The 22,925-nt window shown below is 37.4% G+C and overlaps 1 protein-coding gene across 1 annotated transcript; it reads left to right on the forward strand.

Moving 5' to 3' along the window:
• The first annotated feature begins 348 nt into the window (after positions 1–348).
• nfil3-2 (nuclear factor, interleukin 3 regulated, member 2) lies at positions 349–10,774 on the forward strand. The gene is made up of 2 exons (XM_051716691.1): positions 349–646; positions 6,660–10,774. The coding sequence occupies exon 2, from the start codon at positions 7,284–7,286 to the stop codon at positions 8,973–8,975; it is 1,692 nt and encodes a 563-aa protein (XP_051572651.1). The 5' UTR covers positions 349–646; positions 6,660–7,283; the 3' UTR covers positions 8,976–10,774.
• Positions 10,775–22,925: the final 12,151 nt, after the last annotated feature.

Below are 22,925 nucleotides of genomic sequence, written 5' to 3' on the forward strand. Positions count from 1 at the left end.
CATAAAGGCTGCTGATTAAGCGTAACTTGTATTGAACCCAAAATATTCCTTTAAGTTCAGAGTAAAAAAAAAGGTGAAAAAGGAGTTATGCGCAATTTTTGCGCAATTTAATGATCTTATTTAGGTATTTTGATATTATCATAGTTGCAAGGGTCACGGTGCCAATTGCACGATTTAAGCAGTCTGCAGCGAGCTTAACAGCTTCTGAAAACGTCTCATCTGCAGTCTGTTTTCTAGATGTCGACCTTATTACAAATATCTCCGTCCTACATCTGAGAGTAGGTCTGGCGGGCTGCCTGAGCCCTCCCAGTTATTCGCGGCTTACGTCGCCAAAGGCTTTTAAGAGAGGGTGGTAGGGATATAGGTGGGGGCAAAACAGAGAAACAAAACGTGACGAGGCACCCAATGCGTCCTGTTATGCAACTGCTGACCTACTAACATACATTTCTAAACAGAAGCAGCGAGCGGCAGGATACTGGAGCTCCTCGCCAACACAACAACCAGGGCAAGAATAGACGGGCTGCGTACGGAACAGCAACCGCAGAGGCTGTAGCGTGTGGGCATCACACTTCGCCGTTTCTATTACAAAGGCTGGACAACCAACAGACGGCAGATATTTGAGATACACGCACAAAATCCACAAACGGTACGTTTTTTTTTTTTTTTTTTTTTTTTTAATTGTTTGGCTACTTATAGGTAAAAAATAATATATATATATATATATATATATATATATATATATATATATATATATATATATATATATATATAAAACGCATTATTTGGAGATGAACCAACTGATTGACGCTTCAGCGTCTGACGTGATCTTGCGGAATTTTACGTGGTTATCTAATGTGATTATTGAAAATAAAATCATGTAGGCAATTTGCAAGGAATTGGATTAAGCACACTTACAGATAAGGGAAGTGGTTGTTTGGTTTATCTGTTGTGGGTTTATGATTCCGATTCGGATATTGCTTAATATGCATGTTCGCAATGTTAAGGGCCAGGACCCCAGGACCCCGTATGGTGACGGGACATCGTGGAATTACTTAAGGAATCATTTGTCACATACGCAAAATTAAATAAATAAATTGTGTGTGTAATATATAATAATAATAATAATAATAATAATTATTATTATTATTATTATTATTTATTTATTTGTTTGTTTGTTTACTTAGTTCATGTTTGAGCAGTTGATAAAAAATATATTATGTATGACCAATTAAATTTTCTAACCTTAGATCCAGTTGGGCGTAACACTATTATAATTTTCATTTTAAACACTGACAAACATTATTAGGCTACATTTATGGACCTAATTAGAAATATCTCGAAACTAAGGTTTTATTTAAATGCATATATAAATGCTCTTCTAATCTATTAAGCAAAGTTTGATGTTTGTCCATGGTTGACTCATGAAAGTTATTATAAAGTGTTAAATCCAGTTTAACACTGGATTTGTGATTCGCTTGGCTGACACGCTTCTCGCTGTCACGTGCAGCCGTGCTCGCTGAAGGTTAACGCGGGTGTTTACGTTAGACGAGTCAGACTCGTTAACCCTTTCCTTAGAATACAGTCGGGAGAAAATTGCAACCAAATGTAACTTCCCAACATGCAAAATGCAATGTACAGACTGCACGTTTGAAACGTATGCAACATGTTTTATTTCCTCATAAAACAAAATATGGTCAAAATGCATCTGGTGGAATTTTATATGAAAAACGTCTATGTTTTTGTCTGTAAAGTCGCCAGCACCTGCTTCTAAACGCATATGCTTGGTCCTCATCTTAATATAACGAATATGTTTTCATGCTACAAAATATATTTTATGAAAGCAAATGGCCCCTGACTTATAGTGTAGTATGCAAATAATAGTACGCATTGTATAGCCTACACTAAATGGTACACAAAGTTCATTAAAAGTGCAACATGTACTGTATATGTGCCAATACTGTCTTTGTTGTTTGTTCAGCATGACTTACAGTTCTTTCATAGAGCTTTAAAGAGTAATGTTTTCTCTCAGTTGCAAGAAAAGTATGTGAGATAGAGTTTATCTATGGTCAATTATGTAATGTGCTTTTTGTTTTCTTTTTATCTCAGACATTCTAAAAGATTAGTGCTGCAAATGTTAGAGCAGCAGCGTAGTATGAAGTATGTAATATTGCACTGTAGGAGTTCAACAAAAAACAGAAGGCTTCCTCAAGTCAAGTCAAGCTTTCCTAGGGTGAATGAACAGCCTAAATTTGTGGTTGTTTGACTGCATGGAAACTAGCTTTGCAGTTTTCTTTTGAGGGGGCATCAGACAAACTGCCAGTGTGTGCCAGCGTTGAATGTAGGTCATAATAGTAATTTAGGGAGGAGCAGATCAGTCAGCATAAACCTGGATAAAACACACCGTTGTCTGAGATTCTGCTAGAAATAGATTCTTAAGATTCTGGCAGTTTTACAGATTTGTGTGGTAAAGTCTGTATCAGCAACAATACCATAAAAATTATGAGAAGATTGATAGTGGTAATTCCTTCATTTTAGATGCAGATTCATATTTTCTATTTGTATGGATAACAAAAATGCTTCTCAACTGCAGCGTCATTGTTTTCAAATGTTTCGTAATTGTTGTAATTTTAATCACCCTCTGTAATAATCAGTCTGCTGGTAAATTTCTCAAGATTTCTTGGCAAAGAAAGATAGGGTGCGTCGTAATTGTGTCGATGTGGCTAAAAGGGAGAGGCGGATTACAGTTTAGTTTTGTGGGGCAAGAGAGCGCATGTGACTGGCGAAACACATGGACTTGGTCAAAGCGTTTATTTTTTTTCAAAGGACGATGATATGAGTGTGTTTATAGAAGGAGTTTGCCTGGAACTCTGCCTGCCTGTCCAAGGCTTGCCCTCCTCTCATTGGAGAAGATATACCCAGGCGTGGAATTCAGAGGGGGGAAAAGAACACCCCCCCCCCCCCACCCCAGCCCATGTGCCGGCTATTACATTCTGCCCCAGGGTCAATTACATGGCCGCAATGAAATTCAGCACCCCCGCCTTCTCCCATTATTTCCATTACTGAATCGGCTAAAAGCAACAGATGAAACATTTGAGCTGAGTTATAGTTTCCAGGCCTCGCCTTAGTTAAGACTACAGTGGGTCAGAATGCTATTTATTTCTTGTGAAATCCCACATGCATAAATATACCCCATGTCCTATATAGGGCAACTGAAATTGAGTTTTATGGGCCCATAACAATTTTGAGCTTAGGTAACAGAAGGTCATCCAATCAAGTCAAACTAGTAAAAACCAATTAAATTAATCTACTGTATATGATAATCAACAGCAGATTTAAATAACAGACAAACAGGTGTCATGGCTTAAGTTCTTAGGATGGTTGGGTTGTTGCTGTCTCGATGGTGATGACTTGGATCATTAGTTGTACTGTTGTTAATACGAGGAGATAAAGACATTTTAGTGACTCATGGGTGTGGTTGAAAGGCTAAATAACTCATCTACCAACTGTTCTTATTAATCACCTCTTCCTTCAATGGTATTTTTGTGTTAAAGAACACTCATGTCTTTTAGAAGACGCAGAAGAGAGGAAAAAATTGGAAACAGCGGTAGTATTTTCATTTATGCTGCTAGCACATGCTTTCTCACTAAAGTTAACTTAAAGATCCAATGAAATGGCTTGACAAATGCAATTTTTGTTTTTTAGTCTTTATTGATGTATGGCCCACCAAAACAGGATGTTGGGGCAGGACATTTTCCCCTCCATTCTCCCAGAACCAGAAATATGTAAATATCTGCTAAATGTTAACTTTGTCTTTGAGAGGAAAACTAGTACATAGTTGACCTTAAAGCTATTAGACATGGACTAAAGGCCACAAAACCCCAATTTTGATTTCATAGGGCAGTGGTTCCCAACCCTGTTCCTGGAGGCCCCCCAACACTGCACATTTTGTATATCTCTCTATTCTTACACACCCAATTCAGGTCTTGGAGTCTCCACTAACAAGCTGAAGAGTTGAATCAGGTGTGTTTGATTAGGGAGCTATCCAAAATGTGTAGTGTAGGGGGACAGGGTTGAGAACTGCTGTTATAGGGTCTTTAAAAGAATATATACATGTGTCAAAGCATTTATGGGGGAGGAAGTTAAGGAGTGCAAATTAAGTTCAAAGGCTGGGACTCAAAAGTAAATGAGAACCTCTAAAAGGACATAGGACAGCTGCGAATACCAGGACAATATTGTCAAAGTGCTTGGGTCACTACAGATAAGTCTTTAAAAATTGGTCAAGTGCAGTTCGAATTTGTACAAATTCAATTCAGTCTTTCTCAGATTTCCATGCGAATTGGTGCTAGAAAAGCTGTGTTTGTGTAGCTGGCATTCTCTGAACAGACTGGAAATATCCGAACAGAACTTTCCCTGTCTCTCTCCATTCCACTTTTTTTCTTCTCTCATTCATTCCATTTATCCTCAATCCATCACTCACCTCCCTATTTTTAGAAAACACTAATTCCCTGGCCCTCTCTGGTGCGCTATCTCTCGTGATGCTTGGTGCACTACTGACCTACATTTGAGCATAAGAAAAGAGAGCCGTGTTTTCTTGCTAGTTGCCTAGTTTCTGGGTCAGTGGGACATTCAATGAGGGAGTGTCTTTTTATTTTCCTAATGACCTTAGGTTCATTCAACTCCACTTGTACCTATTTAACCTTTTTTATATTTAACATTGCACTTCATTAACATATCTTATTGCAGTTTTGGTCAATGTTCATTATGCATTACCAGACTAAACCAGAAAAGACCAGAAATTGTTGATTGAACACATCAGAGAAGGGTTAAGCTGTCTATTATTACAAAATGTTCCCTCAAATGTCTGGGATGAGGAGAACATAATCCAGAAAAAGAGCTGCCAGATCATGGGATTACATTGCATTCATCTGCTGATAGAATCCTGACTCATTTCAGCTGCCCAGGTCATGAATGAAAGATTAGAATTAGAGCCACTAGGAAATTTCTGATCCATATTTCAGTCATGGAGCTATTTTAGATATTTCATGTTTTGGGAAAGTTTTTGGGCATCACATGCAACTTTTTATTATGAATGGATCATAACATACAGAAATGCTTCAACTCTCAATGCAAACATTCTATTCTGATGGTTTCCATCTAATTCAGGAATGACATTTCGAACTAAAGAATTTTAATTTACAGTAACTTTCAATCTTTGAAGCATAATATATTGTAATAATGTCATGTTCTTAAAGTCTTATAAAGAAAATCTAGATTTTGAGGGTCCAGAGTGTGGGTGGGGGGTCTGTAAAGGTCGAAAACTCCAGGTTTAAAGCATTCTAGAGCACTGTGAGACCAAATATAGCCTATTAAATATAGCGAGTACCAAATAAAATTAATGAGCTACATTTTCTGGGATCCCATCTGTCCCCTGAGCTCACCTACTTGGTTTCGGGAACCAGACAAGGTCTTTGCAGCCAAACTGACACGTTGGTTCAAACTAACAATAGGTTCACAGGAATTTGGAATTGCCCACTGGCTGCTGAGTTAATCATCAGTAGTTACTCTGCTTTTCCAGTAGTGCAAACTTTTATATGGCTGAAACTATTGCTACCCCTACATCTCAACTCATGTCCATGAAATGTTCCCCTGTTCACCTTTATTCTGAAAGACCTGACCTAAATTGCAAATCCCTCAATTCCCATATCATAAAACTTTTCTTTGTCTGCCCTCGGTTTATCTCTCATGATTGTGGATATATAGGTTTCCTTGATTTCATTGTTTAGTTCAAGCATGCTTGCTTAAAAAGTTCTCCTTGGAAGCCTTTTAGTGAATAAATAATCTAAGAAATGTGTTTTCAAGTATTAATGCTTTGGAATTTGGTCCCTGGCCCCATTGCATTGGCACCAGACCGGTGGGCTCTACATGCTAAAGTAGATGTGTTGTAACATTGATGTTAATGTTTCAAAAGCCAAAAAACCTCAGTTGCATTGGTTCCCTGAGTTTAGATGATGTAATATGGGCTAATGTTTCAAAATGTTCAAACAAATCATGTGTTCATTGCTAATGTTTACCATATGTGCAATTAAGATTGCGGTACACAGTCCTGCCAGGGAATTCTGTACAAAGGGTAATATTGAACTTAAACTGGTGTCAAAATGAAAACAAATTTGTAGACATCTTTAAGCAAGTCTGTTGTTTATTTTTTATTTTTCATTTTAGCGGTTGGTTCTCAACTGGAGTTGAAAGTGTAGCTTGGGTAATAACTGCTGTTCTTAATCTTGTTCCTGTTGCGTCGTAAGATGTGCCAATGTCTAGTCAGAAAGTAGAGGTCAAGGGTCACAGACAGACAAATCAATAGCAGGGTTAAGAGGTTAGACATGGTTGCTGGGCAACAGAAGACATTCAGTGGTTGTCAGGGTAAAGTAGATAAAGCAAAAGAAAATGAGAGATACACAGCTGAAAATTCCACTTCTAAATCTTCTGATTACCCAGCCATGCAGAGAAGCATGAAGAGTTTCATTAAAAACAAGATAAAGCTAAAAATAAATAAATAAATAAATTTTAAATTGTTATTTTTTAAGTGCCTGGAGACAAACTGTGAATTGCTTTAACTCTTGAGGATTAACAAATCTGTCTTTCTTTCCCTTTTATATTTGCAGCTGTCAAACAGCCAGGCAGAGGCTTAGAGCGCAACACACCTTCCCAAGAGGCTGACAAGCTGGGACAGACCAAGTGACCTGTATCGTTCAACAAGCCTGTGGCACTGGGACACTTCTGTCAGCTTAACAGAGCCTTGTTGTATAAAGGAATACAACTAAAAACAAAAGACAACTTCTTCCTACATCAGGATTGTATTGCCCATCTTTTGGTCACTGGATTGGATTTGACTGACTCAGTTAAAATCACAAAGTGTAAGAGAGGCAGAACATTTAACTCATTGTGGAATTCTTTGGTTTGTTAAATGCAGAAGACTCATATAGAGGTGCACCTGTTCTTGCTCTTCTTAGCCAACCTGGACACTTGATCATCAAGGAGTATTAACTAATAACTAAAGACACACATCAACAAAATCAATGAGGTTCAGCTTTCCAATAGCAACAATACCTCATAAAGTTTTCGCTGATCCTGCAACTTAGTTGAAAATTTGTAAGTCTATTGTACGTAGGGAGATCTTACAGGGATTCTTGTAGGCACCTTTACCCTTTACACCATCCCTGGTTTTTCATTAATTTCTGTTACCAGTGGTAGAGCCAAGATCCCAAACTGGCTTCCACTGAGGAATAATGGAAAGTTTAAACTTAGAAATCTCAACAAATTCCAGTGTAGGCAAAGACTTAGAGAACTCCCAAAGCTTTCCAGGCTACAGCGACCTTCTCCATTCACCTGAAAACAACCCTCGTCAGAGCCGCCTTCTCAAGCCAAAGCCAAACATGAGCTGCCGCCGCAAACGTGAATTCATCTCAGATGAGAAAAAGGATGCGTCCTACTGGGAAAAGCGACGCAAGAACAATGAGGCAGCCAAGCGTTCCCGGGAAAAACGCCGCCAGAATGATGTGGTCCTAGAGAACAAAGTTATGGCATTAAATAATGAGAACGTGCGTCTGAAAACTGAGCTTTTACAGCTTAAGCTCAGGTTTGGTCTCATTACCACAGCGTCCTACATGGAAAAGAGTCAGAAGATTGGTGGATCAGTCTATGGATCCTCTGGATGCAACTCCATATCTTCCTCTACCACCAGTCATTTCTACCCCAATGATTACTCCAATATTTCTCAGATGCTGATGAACTCTGATTCTTCTGAAACTGAGCAGTCGGTTCGAGGGGAGGGGCATGTGAAGATGGTAAAATACTCCCCACGGGGTTCCCTCTCAGATATGTCTGATGGCTCCTCCCGGGACAGCCCAGAGCCAATGAGTTATGACATCAAGCAGGAAGGTGTGGGACTAGATATGGACATTGTCAGTAGCACCACCACACAGATCATGTTCAACATCCATTCAAGGTTGCCTGCAGTACTTCACCAGAAATCATTTGAACCAGAATATTTCAGCAACCAACAGAAACAACACCACCAGGAGATGGGTTTAAGTCCTGTGGTGCCTCAATCCGCTCAAAGAAGTGTCATCCTTTACCGTTCTAGCAGTGCCTCACATCCTGTTAAAAGCCATGGGACTCAAGAAATTATTCAGAAACAACAGCAGAACCTTCCCCATCCTACAGAGGGACTAACAGGAAGTTCCAAAAGCTTAACGGAGGTGGCAAAACTGTTAGAGAGGAAAACGTTGGACTCTCCTCCTTATGACTATGCAGATAGTGAAGCAGCCGAGAGCCAAGCTTGTAGGGCCCAGCAACAGGCCCAGAGGGCTGATGTTGCTGCTCTGGAGCTTCTACTAAGACCAGAGGAGGGAGATGAACCACAAATGTGTCATCATTCTAATGGCACCCTAGAGGACAATGAGCCACCAGTCTTGACCTATGAAGGAGCCATGACACACGAAGGGTACTATCAGGCTCACTCAGGAAAAGACACTTCCTCAAGTGACGGAGATCCCCGTAGCTCTGATAAAGAGGGCTCCACTGATGATGAGTCACCCTCTTCCTCTTGCTCTGATACAGGCAGCTACTGCCATCACATCTTCATGACCCAGAGCTCCTTCTCACCAAGCCAATGCAAAGATGGCCTAGCGGAAATCAAAGGCATGGCGCTGCCCCACAAACTGCGACTCAAGCACAGAGCTCAGAGTAATGGCAGAGCAACATCTCAAGACTTGCCGACGACACCACCTGCTAACATCCAGCCATTACCTCAACACCCTTACTTAGCCTTGTCTCAACCTGGCCAGCAACAACAGGTTGGCAAAGAGAAGGACAGCCAGTCAAGTGCAGGGTTTTACAAGCAGGCCACCTCAACAGAGGGAGGAAGGACTGAATGTGGAAATGAGGAATCCAGTGCACGTAACAAGAGACATGACTGACTGTGGGACTCACTGAGGGCAGTATGAAGACATTAGATGCCTGTTAGGCTTTGTACAAAGCCCTGAGAGACTTTTTATGAACCCATTTCCCCTTTATCTGGAGGTCCTACCTAGATCCTCTACCCTGCACCTACAGTATTCCTTATTTGTATGCCCAGAGATGAGAGGGCTGGACATCTTCAGGGCAGAACTTTTAGATGGATTGTACACTAATGTAGAGACTCACCATATTTGTCTGGTTTGTTTGTTTCTTTTAATCTCCTCTTAAGCAGGACTTTTACAAATAAATGAAATAGGAGGAAAACTTTTTTTATCACACTTGCCCATATTTCCAGTGCTGCAGCAAGATGTCAATGTGACCGTGTACATAAAATTCAACAGCAATATCTACCATATGTGAGGCATTGTAATGGATTCTTACTTGTAAATAGGCAACTTCAAGTGCCCCTTTCATAGTTTTTGGGCACTTTTACACACCTAAAAAATATCTACAGGTGGCTGTCCATCATCTTTAAACATACCAAATGCCATAAGATTCAGGGAATGTTCCCTTGACCAAAGAAACATGGCTTCAAATTCATGCCTCTCTTTGCTCCCTACCTCTGTTTTTCTAACTAGTGCTCCATTTCTTTTCCCATGTTCAACAACCCTGCTACTATCTTTTTTTTTTTGTCCAAGCACTTGGTTTGTAAATAAGTGTGATATACTTATTATATATGAATATATTTTTAAGAAGAAAACAAAAAGATTACATAAAAACAAAAAAAATTGGGAAAGAGATAAATGCTAATGGTTTGTTATTGTCAGAATACTGTACGATTTCAATGTGTTTGCAGTTTGAAACGGCACTTAATATAAAGTTTTTTGTTTTTTTTTTACGTAAATTTCCAGACATTTTTTTTTTTTAATTCTCCTTTTATAGGAAAATGACAAAATGCCCCAAAGCCTTTACAGATATATTACCAGGTTGATTATAAGTTTGATGTCAAAGATACTAAAAACATATTTTCTTTTTGTTTATAGCTCATTAAAATGTCTGGTCTTGCAACACTACTAAGAATTTCTCAGATAACTTTTAGTCCTTTAAAATAATGAAAAATTACCAATTTACTTGCCCTTATATGTAACCTCCCTATTTATTTATTTCTGCATCCATTGATGTAAAAACATGTCAATTCACATGAAACAATCCATATGAAAGGAATGTTGCTATCGCAGTCTCCTTAGCTGGGGTTTATAGGAGAACTCTACCCTGCTTACATCAGTATAAATGGATGATTGCTAGCACTATCTTTGACCCAATGCCCTTTAAGCATTTGAAGACCGCTTGTCTTGCACATGTGCCTCAATTTAGAGTCACAAACCCCCTTCATTATATTTTTTCTAAACAAGTCTGCATGTCAGGTCAACTTATGGCACTTGTGTATAAATGTAAAATATTTCCTCACAACACTGTATTGTGCTTTTTTTAAATGATCTGTTTGGGGGCCAAGTGTTGTCCTTTATCACTAGCTGCGTCTTTACTTCCTGTTTACTGTGATTATTTAATTGCTCATCACAATGTCACCTATCCTTTTGTCTTTTCAGTGTGTTTCAAATGAGTGATGTTTTTTTTTTTTTTTTTTACATTTTTCAAAATGAAAAGTAGAAAAGCAGGCAAGCCTTGTTTTGTGTTATTGAGTGGACAGTGACATTGCTGATCTGTTGCTCTGTTTTGAAATGGATGCATATAGTAAAAACACTAATATTCAATGATAGGTTTGGGTGCATTTAAAAAAAAATAAACAAAGGATTTTGCATTTCTTGTGTTAATGTTCTTTAATCATATCTTTATACGCAATTACATATTGCAGTTATGTAATTGAAATGAAATACTCTTGGGAAGTTTAAATGTCTTGTGGTGTGACATGCTACCCTGAAAACCCTAATAAGTTGACCCTACTCAATTAAATTGAGTAATGGCATCTCCAAAACCTGTGTAATTAAGTATACTTAACTTGATGATCATATAGAATGAACTTAACTTTCTAAGTTAAGGTAACTAGATGCAAGTAGTCTTAACTCAGATTTGCTATTTAAATGTTGTTGTTTCTACTTAATTTCAATTGAATTGACTCAAATTTAGATTATACAATTACGCAGCTCAAATAAAGAAGATAACTAATTCTAGGTTAATTATTTTACTTATTTCTCCACAGAAATGCATAGACACTTGTATTTCAGTTGCACATGCACAAAGAGAACTGAGATAGCGATAACAGCGTCCAACTTGACTAAAGGGGACACAGATCACCCTAATGGTGACATCATACGAAACAACTATTTGCAACAAAACAACATAAATAATACTACAAAAGAGCTAAAACCTATATGCATTCTTAGTGAAAACTATTTAAATGCCCCCATAAATAATTAAAGTGCAAGGCATTATTGGTATTCCCCTAAGCCTCAGTTGTGTACTCAATATTTTGAGTTATTAACGCTTACAATCTTAAGTCTATGGATTTTTAAGAAAAATAAGTTCATGGAACATAGATATTTGAGTTATGAGCCTAAAACCTGACATTTCAAATGATGTTTTATTAAGACAACTTGATGTTTCCTGTAATGACAACATTATGGTTTAAAACCATTATAATTAGCATTTTAGTAGGTTTTTATTGTTATTATGCATGCATTTTTGTGACTGCTTATTAATTACGAGACTACGTGGAATTTTTGTACTTTTAAAAATGCATTTGTCACACCGCAGGGCCATTTAAAATGAACTAGTCAAGGCAAAGTGGTGCAATTACAGCACCTAATGTATTAACGTTCCCTTATAAGTTCATATAAAAAAAAATTAAGCTAAAAGTTTGAGGTTGATGTCATATTTCAACTCCCCAAATATATGTAGTGAATAAGAGTGATCTAGTTTTAAAGAATTCATTGAATTTAGTATTACTGAACAGAATTTGACACCAGATTACACAATTGTAATGTTTGAAGAAGCTTTGACTTTCGAATAGAAAAACTGAATTCCACTTAAAATGGATTATTTTACAAAGGCAAGAAAGCAGGGGCTGCATAAAACCACTGAACCACCTCTTTTCTCTGTTCTGAAAATAATCTGGTTTAAAATAGCAAGGTGAGAAGTGTTGAATATCTTGATCTGGCCTATTATGAGATACTGACACACTGACACGTATAAATCTAGTTTTACCACAGGCTTACTGTGCTTATGTAACACTGACCTATTTACTTGGTGTACTGTGCTGCTTAAACTATTAACAAGCACAAACTGATACTTACCCACAGCATGCATTCTGACGTACACACTGCTGAAAAACAATGTTGAGTAGAATGTAACAGGTTATATGATCAACAATGTGCATACTTAAGATTAGCATTGCATAAACATAAACACTCAAACAATGCAGTCAAGCAAGATTAAAAGATCTGTATCTTTCTCTTTTTGTTTGATAAAGTACAGTACAAACCCTTATTTGCATTATTCCTTCATGTTTTCTATGGGCAAGTACAGTTTGTCTTGCTGATTAGAACATGCGAAGGACAGCAGATCTTTCAGATGTTTTAGTTTTAATACCAGCCAAGGAGGTCTAACCCAAATCAAGGGTGAGCTAAATCAAAAATGTATTTTCCCATTTTATGCAACTTCCTCAAATTCGTATACTACCTCAAAAGTAACCAAATGGAAATGAACATAAATTTAAAGGCCCTGCTTGGAGCATCGGACAAGGCTGGTTCCTTTGAAATGAACGGTATTGTCTGAATCCATTGTCATCATATTAAACTGAGCCCCTTGTTCTAATTGCATTTCAACAAGGGAAGGGTGTTATACAATCTTTGTGTGACGACAGACACAGATGCAGATAGGCAGGTCCCAAACACAGAGCTGACATAACACTTTATTCAAGAGGTGGGGAGAGAGACAGCACAGGGAAAAAATGAGGGACTGGGACATCGGGATTTAGAGATCCCCTGGGACACACTGAACTGTGTCTGTGTATGTATTTGTCTAATCAGAAACAACCTGACCCAGCCTATTCTAAGAGCGAGCAATGCAACACTTAAAAATTAGAACACTCCCATTATAATCAATGAAGCTGTCTACACTGCGAGCTTGTAAAACACTTCAGTTTCATTGAGTTGCGTTGCTCACTTGCAGTGTAAACGAGGTGTGCTATGTTTCATATGGCTCGCATAAGATGTGCTGCCATTCGGAATTATTACAAACTTGATTATCATGATATCTTATTTACATAAGGAGGGTGGTGTTATTTCCATCTACATTTTAATTAATTTATATGGAACCCAAACCCCAAAGTGTAATCTAAGGACTTAGAAAAAGCACATTGTTAATTGGGCATTCCAAATTGAGAGAAAAAAAGGGGAAAAACCCCCCCAAAAAACTCATCTGTTTGGGAGAAACTTTAACTCGCTTTTAGCGCCAAACAGTGGACATTTCTCCTCGGAACTGCCGAGATATGTGTAAGGAACCACTTAATGTCATTTTGCAAAAATGTCGCCACAGTCATGGAATTTTCATGAGATGGTAACTCAAAAGGTTGGGAACTTTGCATTAAACCAAATGTAATTTTCTATTTTTTCAAATGGGTAAGCAGGAGACTGCTCAATAAAATTGTATATTGCAAAAGAAAGAATGTACAATGGATTTTCAACATGTTTTCTCCGCTTTATGCACAACAAAAATAGGCTCAGCACTGAAACTCTACTAGCAGCTGTATGCTTCTGCTACGCAGCACCATGCCGCATTCACGTGCAGCATACGTAAATATGGCCGTCAAAAGAAATATGCGCTGCTTATGTGAGCTGTATGAACAGGCCTAATCAGTATGGCAAGTGCCAGTCAATGCAACCATCTTCTTACAGTAGGTCAATGTCTGCAGCTTGAACTATTATTCTTCCGTACAAAAGTTTGCCACCTTACTCGTCCCGCCCCGTTTGTCGTACACCCATAAATGAGGTATCAAATTGACCAGCTTATGGTTGAAACCTGTGCTCTGACTTTTATAAGCTAACAGGCAAATGATGTTCGCTTGGCGAATTAAAAATAGGGCAAAAAAGTCCCACAGGATTACACTGATGAGAAACTTGTGGGATCATATATCTGTATCAGAAAGTCATAAAGACATGAGTGTGGGCTCTTTTGACTCGGGATAGCAAGTAGTCTTTAAGTATACCCTTAAAAACTACCATGACCTAGAAACCATCCAGAGCACCCTAGCAAACAGCCACTTGACTTCCATTAAAATTGCTCTTCAGAAATCAGAATGTCATAGAGACTTCAGGGTTGGCTCTTTTTAACACAGGCGAGCAAATTAGGCCTTTTTAGAATCACCCTGGCAACTGCCTAGCAACCAGATGGGGTCACACTAGCAACCGTCTATCAAAATTCATATCTCTGCCCCAGAACATCATAGAGACATGGGTGTGGTTTATTTTGACTCAGGGTGAAAATCAGTCTTTAAGAATCACATTGGCAACCACGTAGCAACATGCTCCAGCCATCTATTGACATCAGAACATGGTACAGACATTGGGGTTGGGTATTTTGACTCGGGCTGTCAAGCAGCATGTGTAGTATCACCCTGGTAACTGCCTAGCAACCAGATGGAACACCCTAGCAACCAAATTTCAACACCCATATCTCGGCACCAGAACATCCTAAAGACATGGGGTTGGGCTCATTTCACTCAGGATTGAAATCATCCTTTTTATTATTACTCTGGCAACTGCCTAGCAACTAGATGGAACACCCTAGCAACCATAGAACAACACCCATATCTCTGCAACAGAACATTTTACTGACATGGGAGTGGGCTCTTATCACTTTGGGCAGTGTACTGAGGCCCTTGATGATCAGTTTTGCCATGGCAAGCATCACTCATATTTTCTTTAATGGTTGCCCCAGTGACTGTGGGGGGTTAGGGGATGGTAAAGGTAAAAAAACAGCAAAGGCAACAGTAGCACATTAGTCTCCTATGCATTTTGCTTTGCTTCCCCGTTCCCCCTTATGTGATTTGAGAGCATGGAAGCTTGCATAAGCAGGAGAGTGGAAAAGTAGGTCAACACTGAGGGGAGGGAGCAATGGAGAGAGACAGAGAAAGAGAGAGAGAAAGATGCTGATGGACATAGAACTAAGAGTATTGCGAGAAAAAAAAATAAAAAAGGGAGTGAGGGAGGGAGAGAGAGAGAGAGACAGGGCCTGTCCTGTAAAGCTCATGGTAAGCTGAGGGGAAACAGGCCTCTCATGTTACCTGGCTTATTTCTAACTGCTGAGTGTATGGGGTCAGTGAATCAGGCCAATATGTGTTTGTGTGATTGCAGAACGGAAATATTGTGCTCTGCGTTTTGGCCTCCTGTAAGCTTTCCTCTACATGGGCAGGTTCGCATCAACATCATTTGCCCTCTGCAATAACAGTGTAAAAAAGTCAACATATAATATGAAATAAAAGTTAGTGGTGCTTGCCCATACTATGACATTAGGATTATGAAATTCTGAAGGTGTTCAGAGTATTTCTTAGCTGTTGCTATGAGGTTGCTATGGTGTTGTTGCTTATTGGCCCAAAACAAAGACCCCCATTTATTTATTTATTTATTTTTTTTTGCCATTCTATTGTCTACCAGGAGAAAATCGTATGTCTGTAACACACCTCTACAATAGTCATTTTTTGTTAATGTGAGGTAATCCTTTTGGCCGATATATATTTCAATTTTTAGTGATGTTGTTAGTTGAAACGGTTGAAACCATCCATAAAAACATAAAACAAATCCTTCACCCACACATACAGGTAATGAATATAGTTCACAGATAACCCATCCCCATCCCTCCTTTGATTGTTGACCTGACATTTTTACCCACATTTATTTATTTATTAATTTATTTTTTGTCTGTGTGTGTTTCCATTATGGTTCCGAACGTTTGAGATCCATTTACCTGATAAGTGAAACCAGGCAGCTTATAGCATTTACATGAGACCAATCCCAATAAAGGTATTAGATGGGTCATATGTTAAAACAACTCATGGAATTTCTTTGTCAGTCATAACCAATAGCTCTTTCAAAACCAAGTGAGTTGCCTGCCTAGATGACATTATAAGGCATCAAGATTGTTCTCCTTCTACCCATTTTTTTCTGTATTAGATTTTCGCATCATTCGCTTAAAAACTCTCCCTATGAAGAGAGTTCCAAATCAGTCACTGATATTCCATTATGTTTCGGATGCTGTCTTAAAGGAATTTTCCGGTTTCAATACAAGTTAAGCTCAGTCGACAGCATTTGTGGCATAATGTTGATTACCACAAAAATGTATTTTGACTCGTCCCTCCCTTTCTTTAAAAAAAGCAAAAATTGAGGTCCTAACCCCACTTACAATGGAAGTAAAAGCACTTTTTATAAAAGCACTTTTATTAATTCTTCTGTTAAAACAAATGTATTATTTGAGTTGTAAAGTTGTTTAAATCCTAATTTTACAGTCATTTTAGGGTTTTAGGGTTTGTTGATTATATCATCATGGCAACGAAGTTGTAAAATTGGCAATAACTTTACACAGAACAGGTTAGTAAGCGACTATATCACACTAAAATCATGTTAACACGCATATTGTTTCCGTCCTGTGTCTATATTTTTTAAACAGTGAGTATTTTAACGTTTACGAATTGACTCCATTCACTTCCATTTTAAGTTTTGTTTGTTTTTTTAAAGAAAAGGACAGGCAAGTCAAAATAAATGTTTGTGATAATCAACATTATGCCACAAATGCTGTCGATTGAGCTTATACACAGAATATTCCTGTAACCCACGTCCACATTAATACATTTTCATTTGAAAACACACTGATATGCTTCGTTTATGGCTTTCATCTACACTGGAACAGCGTTTTTCTCCACCGAAAAACGTAGACTTTCAAAAACTCTTTCCATCACTGTCTACTTGAAAAACGAATGACATTAGGAAACTGAAAACTTGGATGAATTAACTTGGAGAAAATGGATTAGTGTGGACGTTGCCTTAGAAGTCGGATGCCTATGTAGGCAGTAGACAACAAGGAAGCTCACTAGGGTTTGGAACAGAGCTTATGCATGTTTAGATAAAGATCAGCATCAGCTTGGACAGGGGTTATACATATCACTGTTTTTCCATTATGCTAGAATCTCTGGATATATAAATAGAAAGTAGGAACATAAAAGGGAAAGAAGGCCATGTTGCTGATAGAATGAGATAAGAGTAAAAGAGATGAGCTTAACAGAGAGGTTAAGGTTAGATGTTTTGGTATAATTCAAAACAAAAACACAGGACTCTCTCTCTTCCTGCTCTGTTTCCTTCCTGAAGCTAAAATCTCTCCACACCTTCTCGTTTGTTGCCTCCTTGTGTATCCATCTAATGCATAATGATCTGTAATATGTGGGCCGCACTGGGTCAAGACCACATCAATCAAAACATTCGCTGAAAACAATATAGCAAAATGGGTTTCACAGACCTAAAGATATCAAAAGTTGGAGCAGCTTCAGTTGAAGTCTGAAGTATTGGTGATTGAGCGCCCACTTACATAGGCCAAGTTTGTGCCTGAAGGGGCGGGGCTCAAACACCATTGCCGATCGGAAGATTGGCGTTATTGTTCAAGGGTTTCAACCAGGTCCTGGAGGAAAGTACATTTCCCCATAGCTATTTTGAAGTGAACTGAATCAAAAGGGAACCTTTATTTGCATATTAAATGTAAAACAACATGTGGTCTCATCTAAAAAATTCCATAAAATGATGTGCCACAGCTATTGAATAATACCCTGTTATTCCAATGATGCAGTTTTATTGTTCTGGCTCAATTTACTAACTCTAGAAAGTCAAACAGCGTAAAATGCAATTAGCTTACACAACAGACATATTGCACAACACGCTTATATGTGTTCAGTAACACAAGCCTTTCACCTTCATAGTGTGTGTGTGTGTGTGTGTGTGTGTGTGTGTGTTTATATATGCACACTGTTTTCTCAGAGAGCAGAAATCGGCTTAGTCTAGCAAGCTTTGTGCCATGTGAATCTGCATTCACTATAGAAAAAAACACTCCAGGTGCTGTTTTTGTTTTCATTTTCCTATTTGTGGCCTGAAATTAGGTCAGATGGACCATGTGATGCAAGGAAAGCGTGTATGCAGGAAGGAGAGCTTAATGGCTCTTGTGTTTAGCTGTGCTTTATAATTTGACACCCTGTTGTACAAGCCTGACTCATATTCTAGTATTACTGTTTTGAAGTGCAATGATAAAGTGAACAGTAACTGACAGCATTGTGTAAATGAGGAACCATACACACACATTACATACAATGACAGCTGTTGAATATATATCATAGATTGAAAATTATGAATGGAAAATGTTTTGTAATCAGAGCTTTAATTTTAAAACATTTGCAATTCTATACTGAGCAAAAAAAGAGTCAGAAATCTTTAAGAAATAAGCATTACATTAAATTACATTAATTTAAGGAACCAAAGGAATGGAAAACAAATGATATATTCACATATTTGAGGAACATTGTGACATTGTTGCATTGTGACATCATTTTCATGACAATTAAGCACCTTTTCTCAGCAATTGTCATTACTGAAATTAAGAAATCTCATTAATGTATTAGGTATCATGAACAAACAATTAACAATATATTTTATATATATATATATATATATATATATATATATATATATATATATATATATATATATATGTATATATATATATATATTATTTATTAATCTTTTTTAATGTTAGTTAAGAAAAATACTATTGTTTATTGTTAGTTCATGTTAGTTCATGTTAACAAACACAACTTTGATTTTAAAAATGTATTACTATATGTTGAAATTAACTAAGATTAATAGATGCTTAATAAGTATTGTTCATTGTTAATTCATGTTAACTAATGTTGTTAACTAATGTTAACAAATTGAACCTTATTGTAAAGAGTAACCAAAAAAGAATAATAATTGTAAAACAGTATTGTTTTATGCTTTTTTTTTCTTTTCTTTTCTTTATTTTTAGATAAAAAATAACATGACAACAAATTATATTACTGAGAATTTGGTGGGAAATTGTGATAATTTGTCATGAAAACAATGTTACAGTGCAAAAAAAAAAAAAAAACATTATTGCCCTAAAATAGGCTTCATTTTCTTTATTCAAATATTATGCATTGTTTTTTTGTTTGTTTTTTTTGTTTGTTTTTTTTATAGTACCAACTGCACATTTTCACTTTTAACAGCATACTCTATTCCTTACAAATAAGTAATTTCTTTAAAATGGATTCTTGGAAGTGGCTCACGGAAATGGGGGTCATAAACTAGTAGTTTACTAGAGTTCACCAGGAAATAATTTTGAGGTAGATTATATTTTATGATATTGTTTGTTTACACAAATACACGTGAGCATAATTAAACATTTTATTGTTTCCTCATTTTTTATCATATACGTATGCAAAGATGTATTTCATTCAAGGTTTCCTGTGAAAAACATCATGGAATTGTTTGATGTTTTGACTTCCGGAAAGTATCTAGTTCATTCACCTTTCAGTCATTTTGCAGGACCCTTCAGAATAATGTGTTGTATGCCCTTCTGTTTAGAATAGCTGTTAAAAAGGATTTTGCCACTTAAAAGGCCCTGTAAATAGTGTTCAAAAAACTATCTGGATCAAGACATTTGTATATGTAACTGATTGAGTGAGTGCAATGTGTTAAATGTTTTTGTTCAATATTGACTACCAGAAACCAGTGGCTACAGCAGAATGTAGGTCAACTCCTCCCATTCTGGCCTGTCACCTCCTCTTGGCAAACACAAAACCTTGAGTCAGTGGTTCCCAACCCTGTTCCTGAAGGCCCCACAACACTACACATTTTGGATATCTCCCTAATCAAACACACCCGATTCAACTCATTAGCTCATTAGTGGAGACTCTACCTGAACTAGGTGTGTCAGATAAGGGAGACAAAATGTGCAGTGTTGGGGGACCTCCAGGAACAGGGTTGGGAACTTCTGCCTTGAGTGAACCCACTTGTCATGGAAACGAGAGGGCAGCCAGTCATAATTTAGCTCGAGAGGAAGAGGGCAGGGCCAAGAGAGAAGCCGACATACAGGGGCATTCCGACTGCTCGCTGTTCCATCTGATTTTCTTTCCGTGCTCTCGCTTTCTCTCTCTTTATTCCCCCTTCTGTTCTCTTCCAGAGAACTGGAATCTTATTCTAAGAATCCTAGAGAGCGCTGCCGCAATCAAAGGCGCAGCACATGTCTCGCTTTTCTGTGAAATGCAACCAGTGTCTGCTGTAGCTTGAGTGCACACTTATCTTTTATCTCTGCTGCTCTGCACAATGTTGACATTTATCTTCTTAGCGATTCGCTCTCCTTAACAATATTTAGCAGTAACAAGAAAAACAACTAGATAAGTATATTTTTTGAAGAAAATGTGAGCAGGACTTGCTCATTTAAAACTTGCTGCCATAATGTTATGGTGTTTGGGTGAGTTGCCACACTACACTAAGCTAGTTACGCTAGTTAGTTACTACAAAAGCGAGTTAAAGGGATAGATAATTTTCACCCTAAAATGAAAATTCAGTCATTGTTTACTCACCCCTGTGTTGTTATAACTCTATATGACTTTCTTTCTTTTTCTTAACACAAAGGGAGAAATTGTGGAAAAATTTTGTTCTCAGTGATGTCATACAATGGCAGTTTATGGTGACCACCTCTTCAAGCTTCAAAAGAATGCAAAAGTGTAATTCAGAAGTCTAATAAATTATTTAATGAGACTCATGATTGTTATGAAAGCATACGATAAGGTTTGGTGAGAAACAAACCAAAATTCTATGTATTATTTAGTGAAAATGTTCACTGACCGTTGATCTTCTGTTCATGATAGGGCATGAGAGCAACAGTTCACGCAGCCTCCTCGCAACATTGGGGCATTCAAGCAAAAAACTCAACACAGATGCACACAAAACAGAGAACAGAACTTACTAAACATGTCTGAAGAGTTTGTAGTGGAAGAATTGATGCATTTCTATGCCCAGCCTTATTTTGGAAAGTTTTTGGATCAGTGCCAATTCACAGCAGACAGCGATACCCACGCGATTCCGAAAATAAAAAACAAGCAATCGATAGAATGTACTGTCTCTCATCACTGCTGGTTAGGACAAAACTCTGATTAACATAGAAAATATGCCTTTTATCGCGGGTCGTTTGCCATCAGGTTAGGATACGATGTGACTGTGGCTGCCTGTAGCCTCCTCTATGTTTCTGTTTGATTACCGAGTACTTTGTTCAAAAAAATAAGGCTGGGCATAGAAATGCATCAGTTCTTCACTACAAACTCTTCAGACATGTTTAGTAAGTTCTGTTCTCTGTTTTGTGTGCAGCTGTGTTGTATTCTGTTGTCGCTATCGCTGTGGAAGACCTGCTTTTAGATTAACAAAACAAGTTTTCACTTGAACGCCCCAATGTCACGAGGGCGCTGCATGAACTGTTGCTCTCATGCCCTATCATGAACGTGCACAGAAGATCAACAGTCAATGAACATTTTCACTAAATAATACTTTAGATTTGTTTCTCACCAAACCTTATCATATGCTTTCATAACAATCATGAGTCTAATGAAATAATTTATTTCTGAATTATATGCATCCTTTTGAAGCTTGAAGAGGTGGTCACTGAGCACACATTTTTTCACAATTTCTTCCTTTGTGTTAAGAAATAGAAAGTCATATAGGGTTAAAACAACACAATGACAATGAGTAAACAATGACTGAATTTTCATTTTGGGGTGAACTAATCCTTTAAATGTTCTCCAAAACAGAAGGTTAATGCACTATCGAGTTTTAAATCATGAAAACCTACCTCCCTACCCCAAACTTAACCCTAACCGAAAGTGTCATAAAAGCAAATGTGAGATGTTGTGGTGCTTCAATAACACTTTTAGCTCAAGTGTCAACTTTCGTGCTCTTCAGGATTTGTACCTCAGTCCTTTGCATTGCAAGTGCAACAGTCTGCTAGTTGAGCTTCAATGTAACTTGATTGCATTCGAATAAGCTTGTAAATCAAGTTATGTAATGCAAACATTAAAATGTATTCCCTTACAAGTAGGGATGGGACGATATATCGAATTTCGCAAACCAAAAAAATGACGAACCATATCAAGGCAAAACTCAATATTTCGAAATTTGCAACATTGTTTTCTGTCCATGTGATCATAAATTAAATGACCTATCAAACACCATAATCTGTTGCTTGATTTGAACCCAACCAGACTTTATTTTTCTACACAGTTTACAGGGTTCACACAAGGTCTTTGAAGTGCTTGAATTTAGCATCAGAACTGATGTCACTTTGCTTAAATTAGTTCACATTTACTATATAGTCTAGTCAAAAAAGAGTTAATAATGTTGACAAATTATAAAGATGTATAATTTGTCAACATAATGAACAGTTTTGAACAGCACACTATTTAGTTAATGTGAACTCATCTAAGCAAAGTAAAGTCAAACCCATGAGTGGGGTCAATGAGCATCAACAGGTTAAATATTTAAAAACAGGAATACCTGGACATCGCCGTTTTGTTGAAAATTGCTTGAGATTAAAACAGACCATTTCTTCCATGTAATTTGTGTCAATCAAAGATTAAATCCACGCACTCCACTTTAATAGAATAATTGACAAAAGTATTTTTAATATGCTTTGTTTTATACAGTCAGATAAAAAATAAAAATGAATATTAATTTTAATGACAAATAGCACAGATACGCAAAAAAAATTCTTGTTAATAACCTGAACACTGTGAGATGCACGTTGATCTCTTATAAGCACTTGTGATACAAATAAATGTAATCTCAATGTTTTTACTTGTAAATTGTACACATTATTTGAAACATTGATAGCTCATATCATTAACATAA

Source organism: Myxocyprinus asiaticus, chromosome 14, assembly GCF_019703515.2.
Source record: "Myxocyprinus asiaticus isolate MX2 ecotype Aquarium Trade chromosome 14, UBuf_Myxa_2, whole genome shotgun sequence".
NCBI lineage: Eukaryota > Metazoa > Chordata > Actinopteri > Cypriniformes > Catostomidae > Myxocyprinus > Myxocyprinus asiaticus.

Excerpts from the sequence above, each read along its gene's own strand:
- nfil3-2 (XM_051716691.1), top strand. The coding sequence starts at position 7,284 with ATGGAAAGTTTAAACTTAGAAATCTCAACAAATTCCAGTGTAGGCAAA.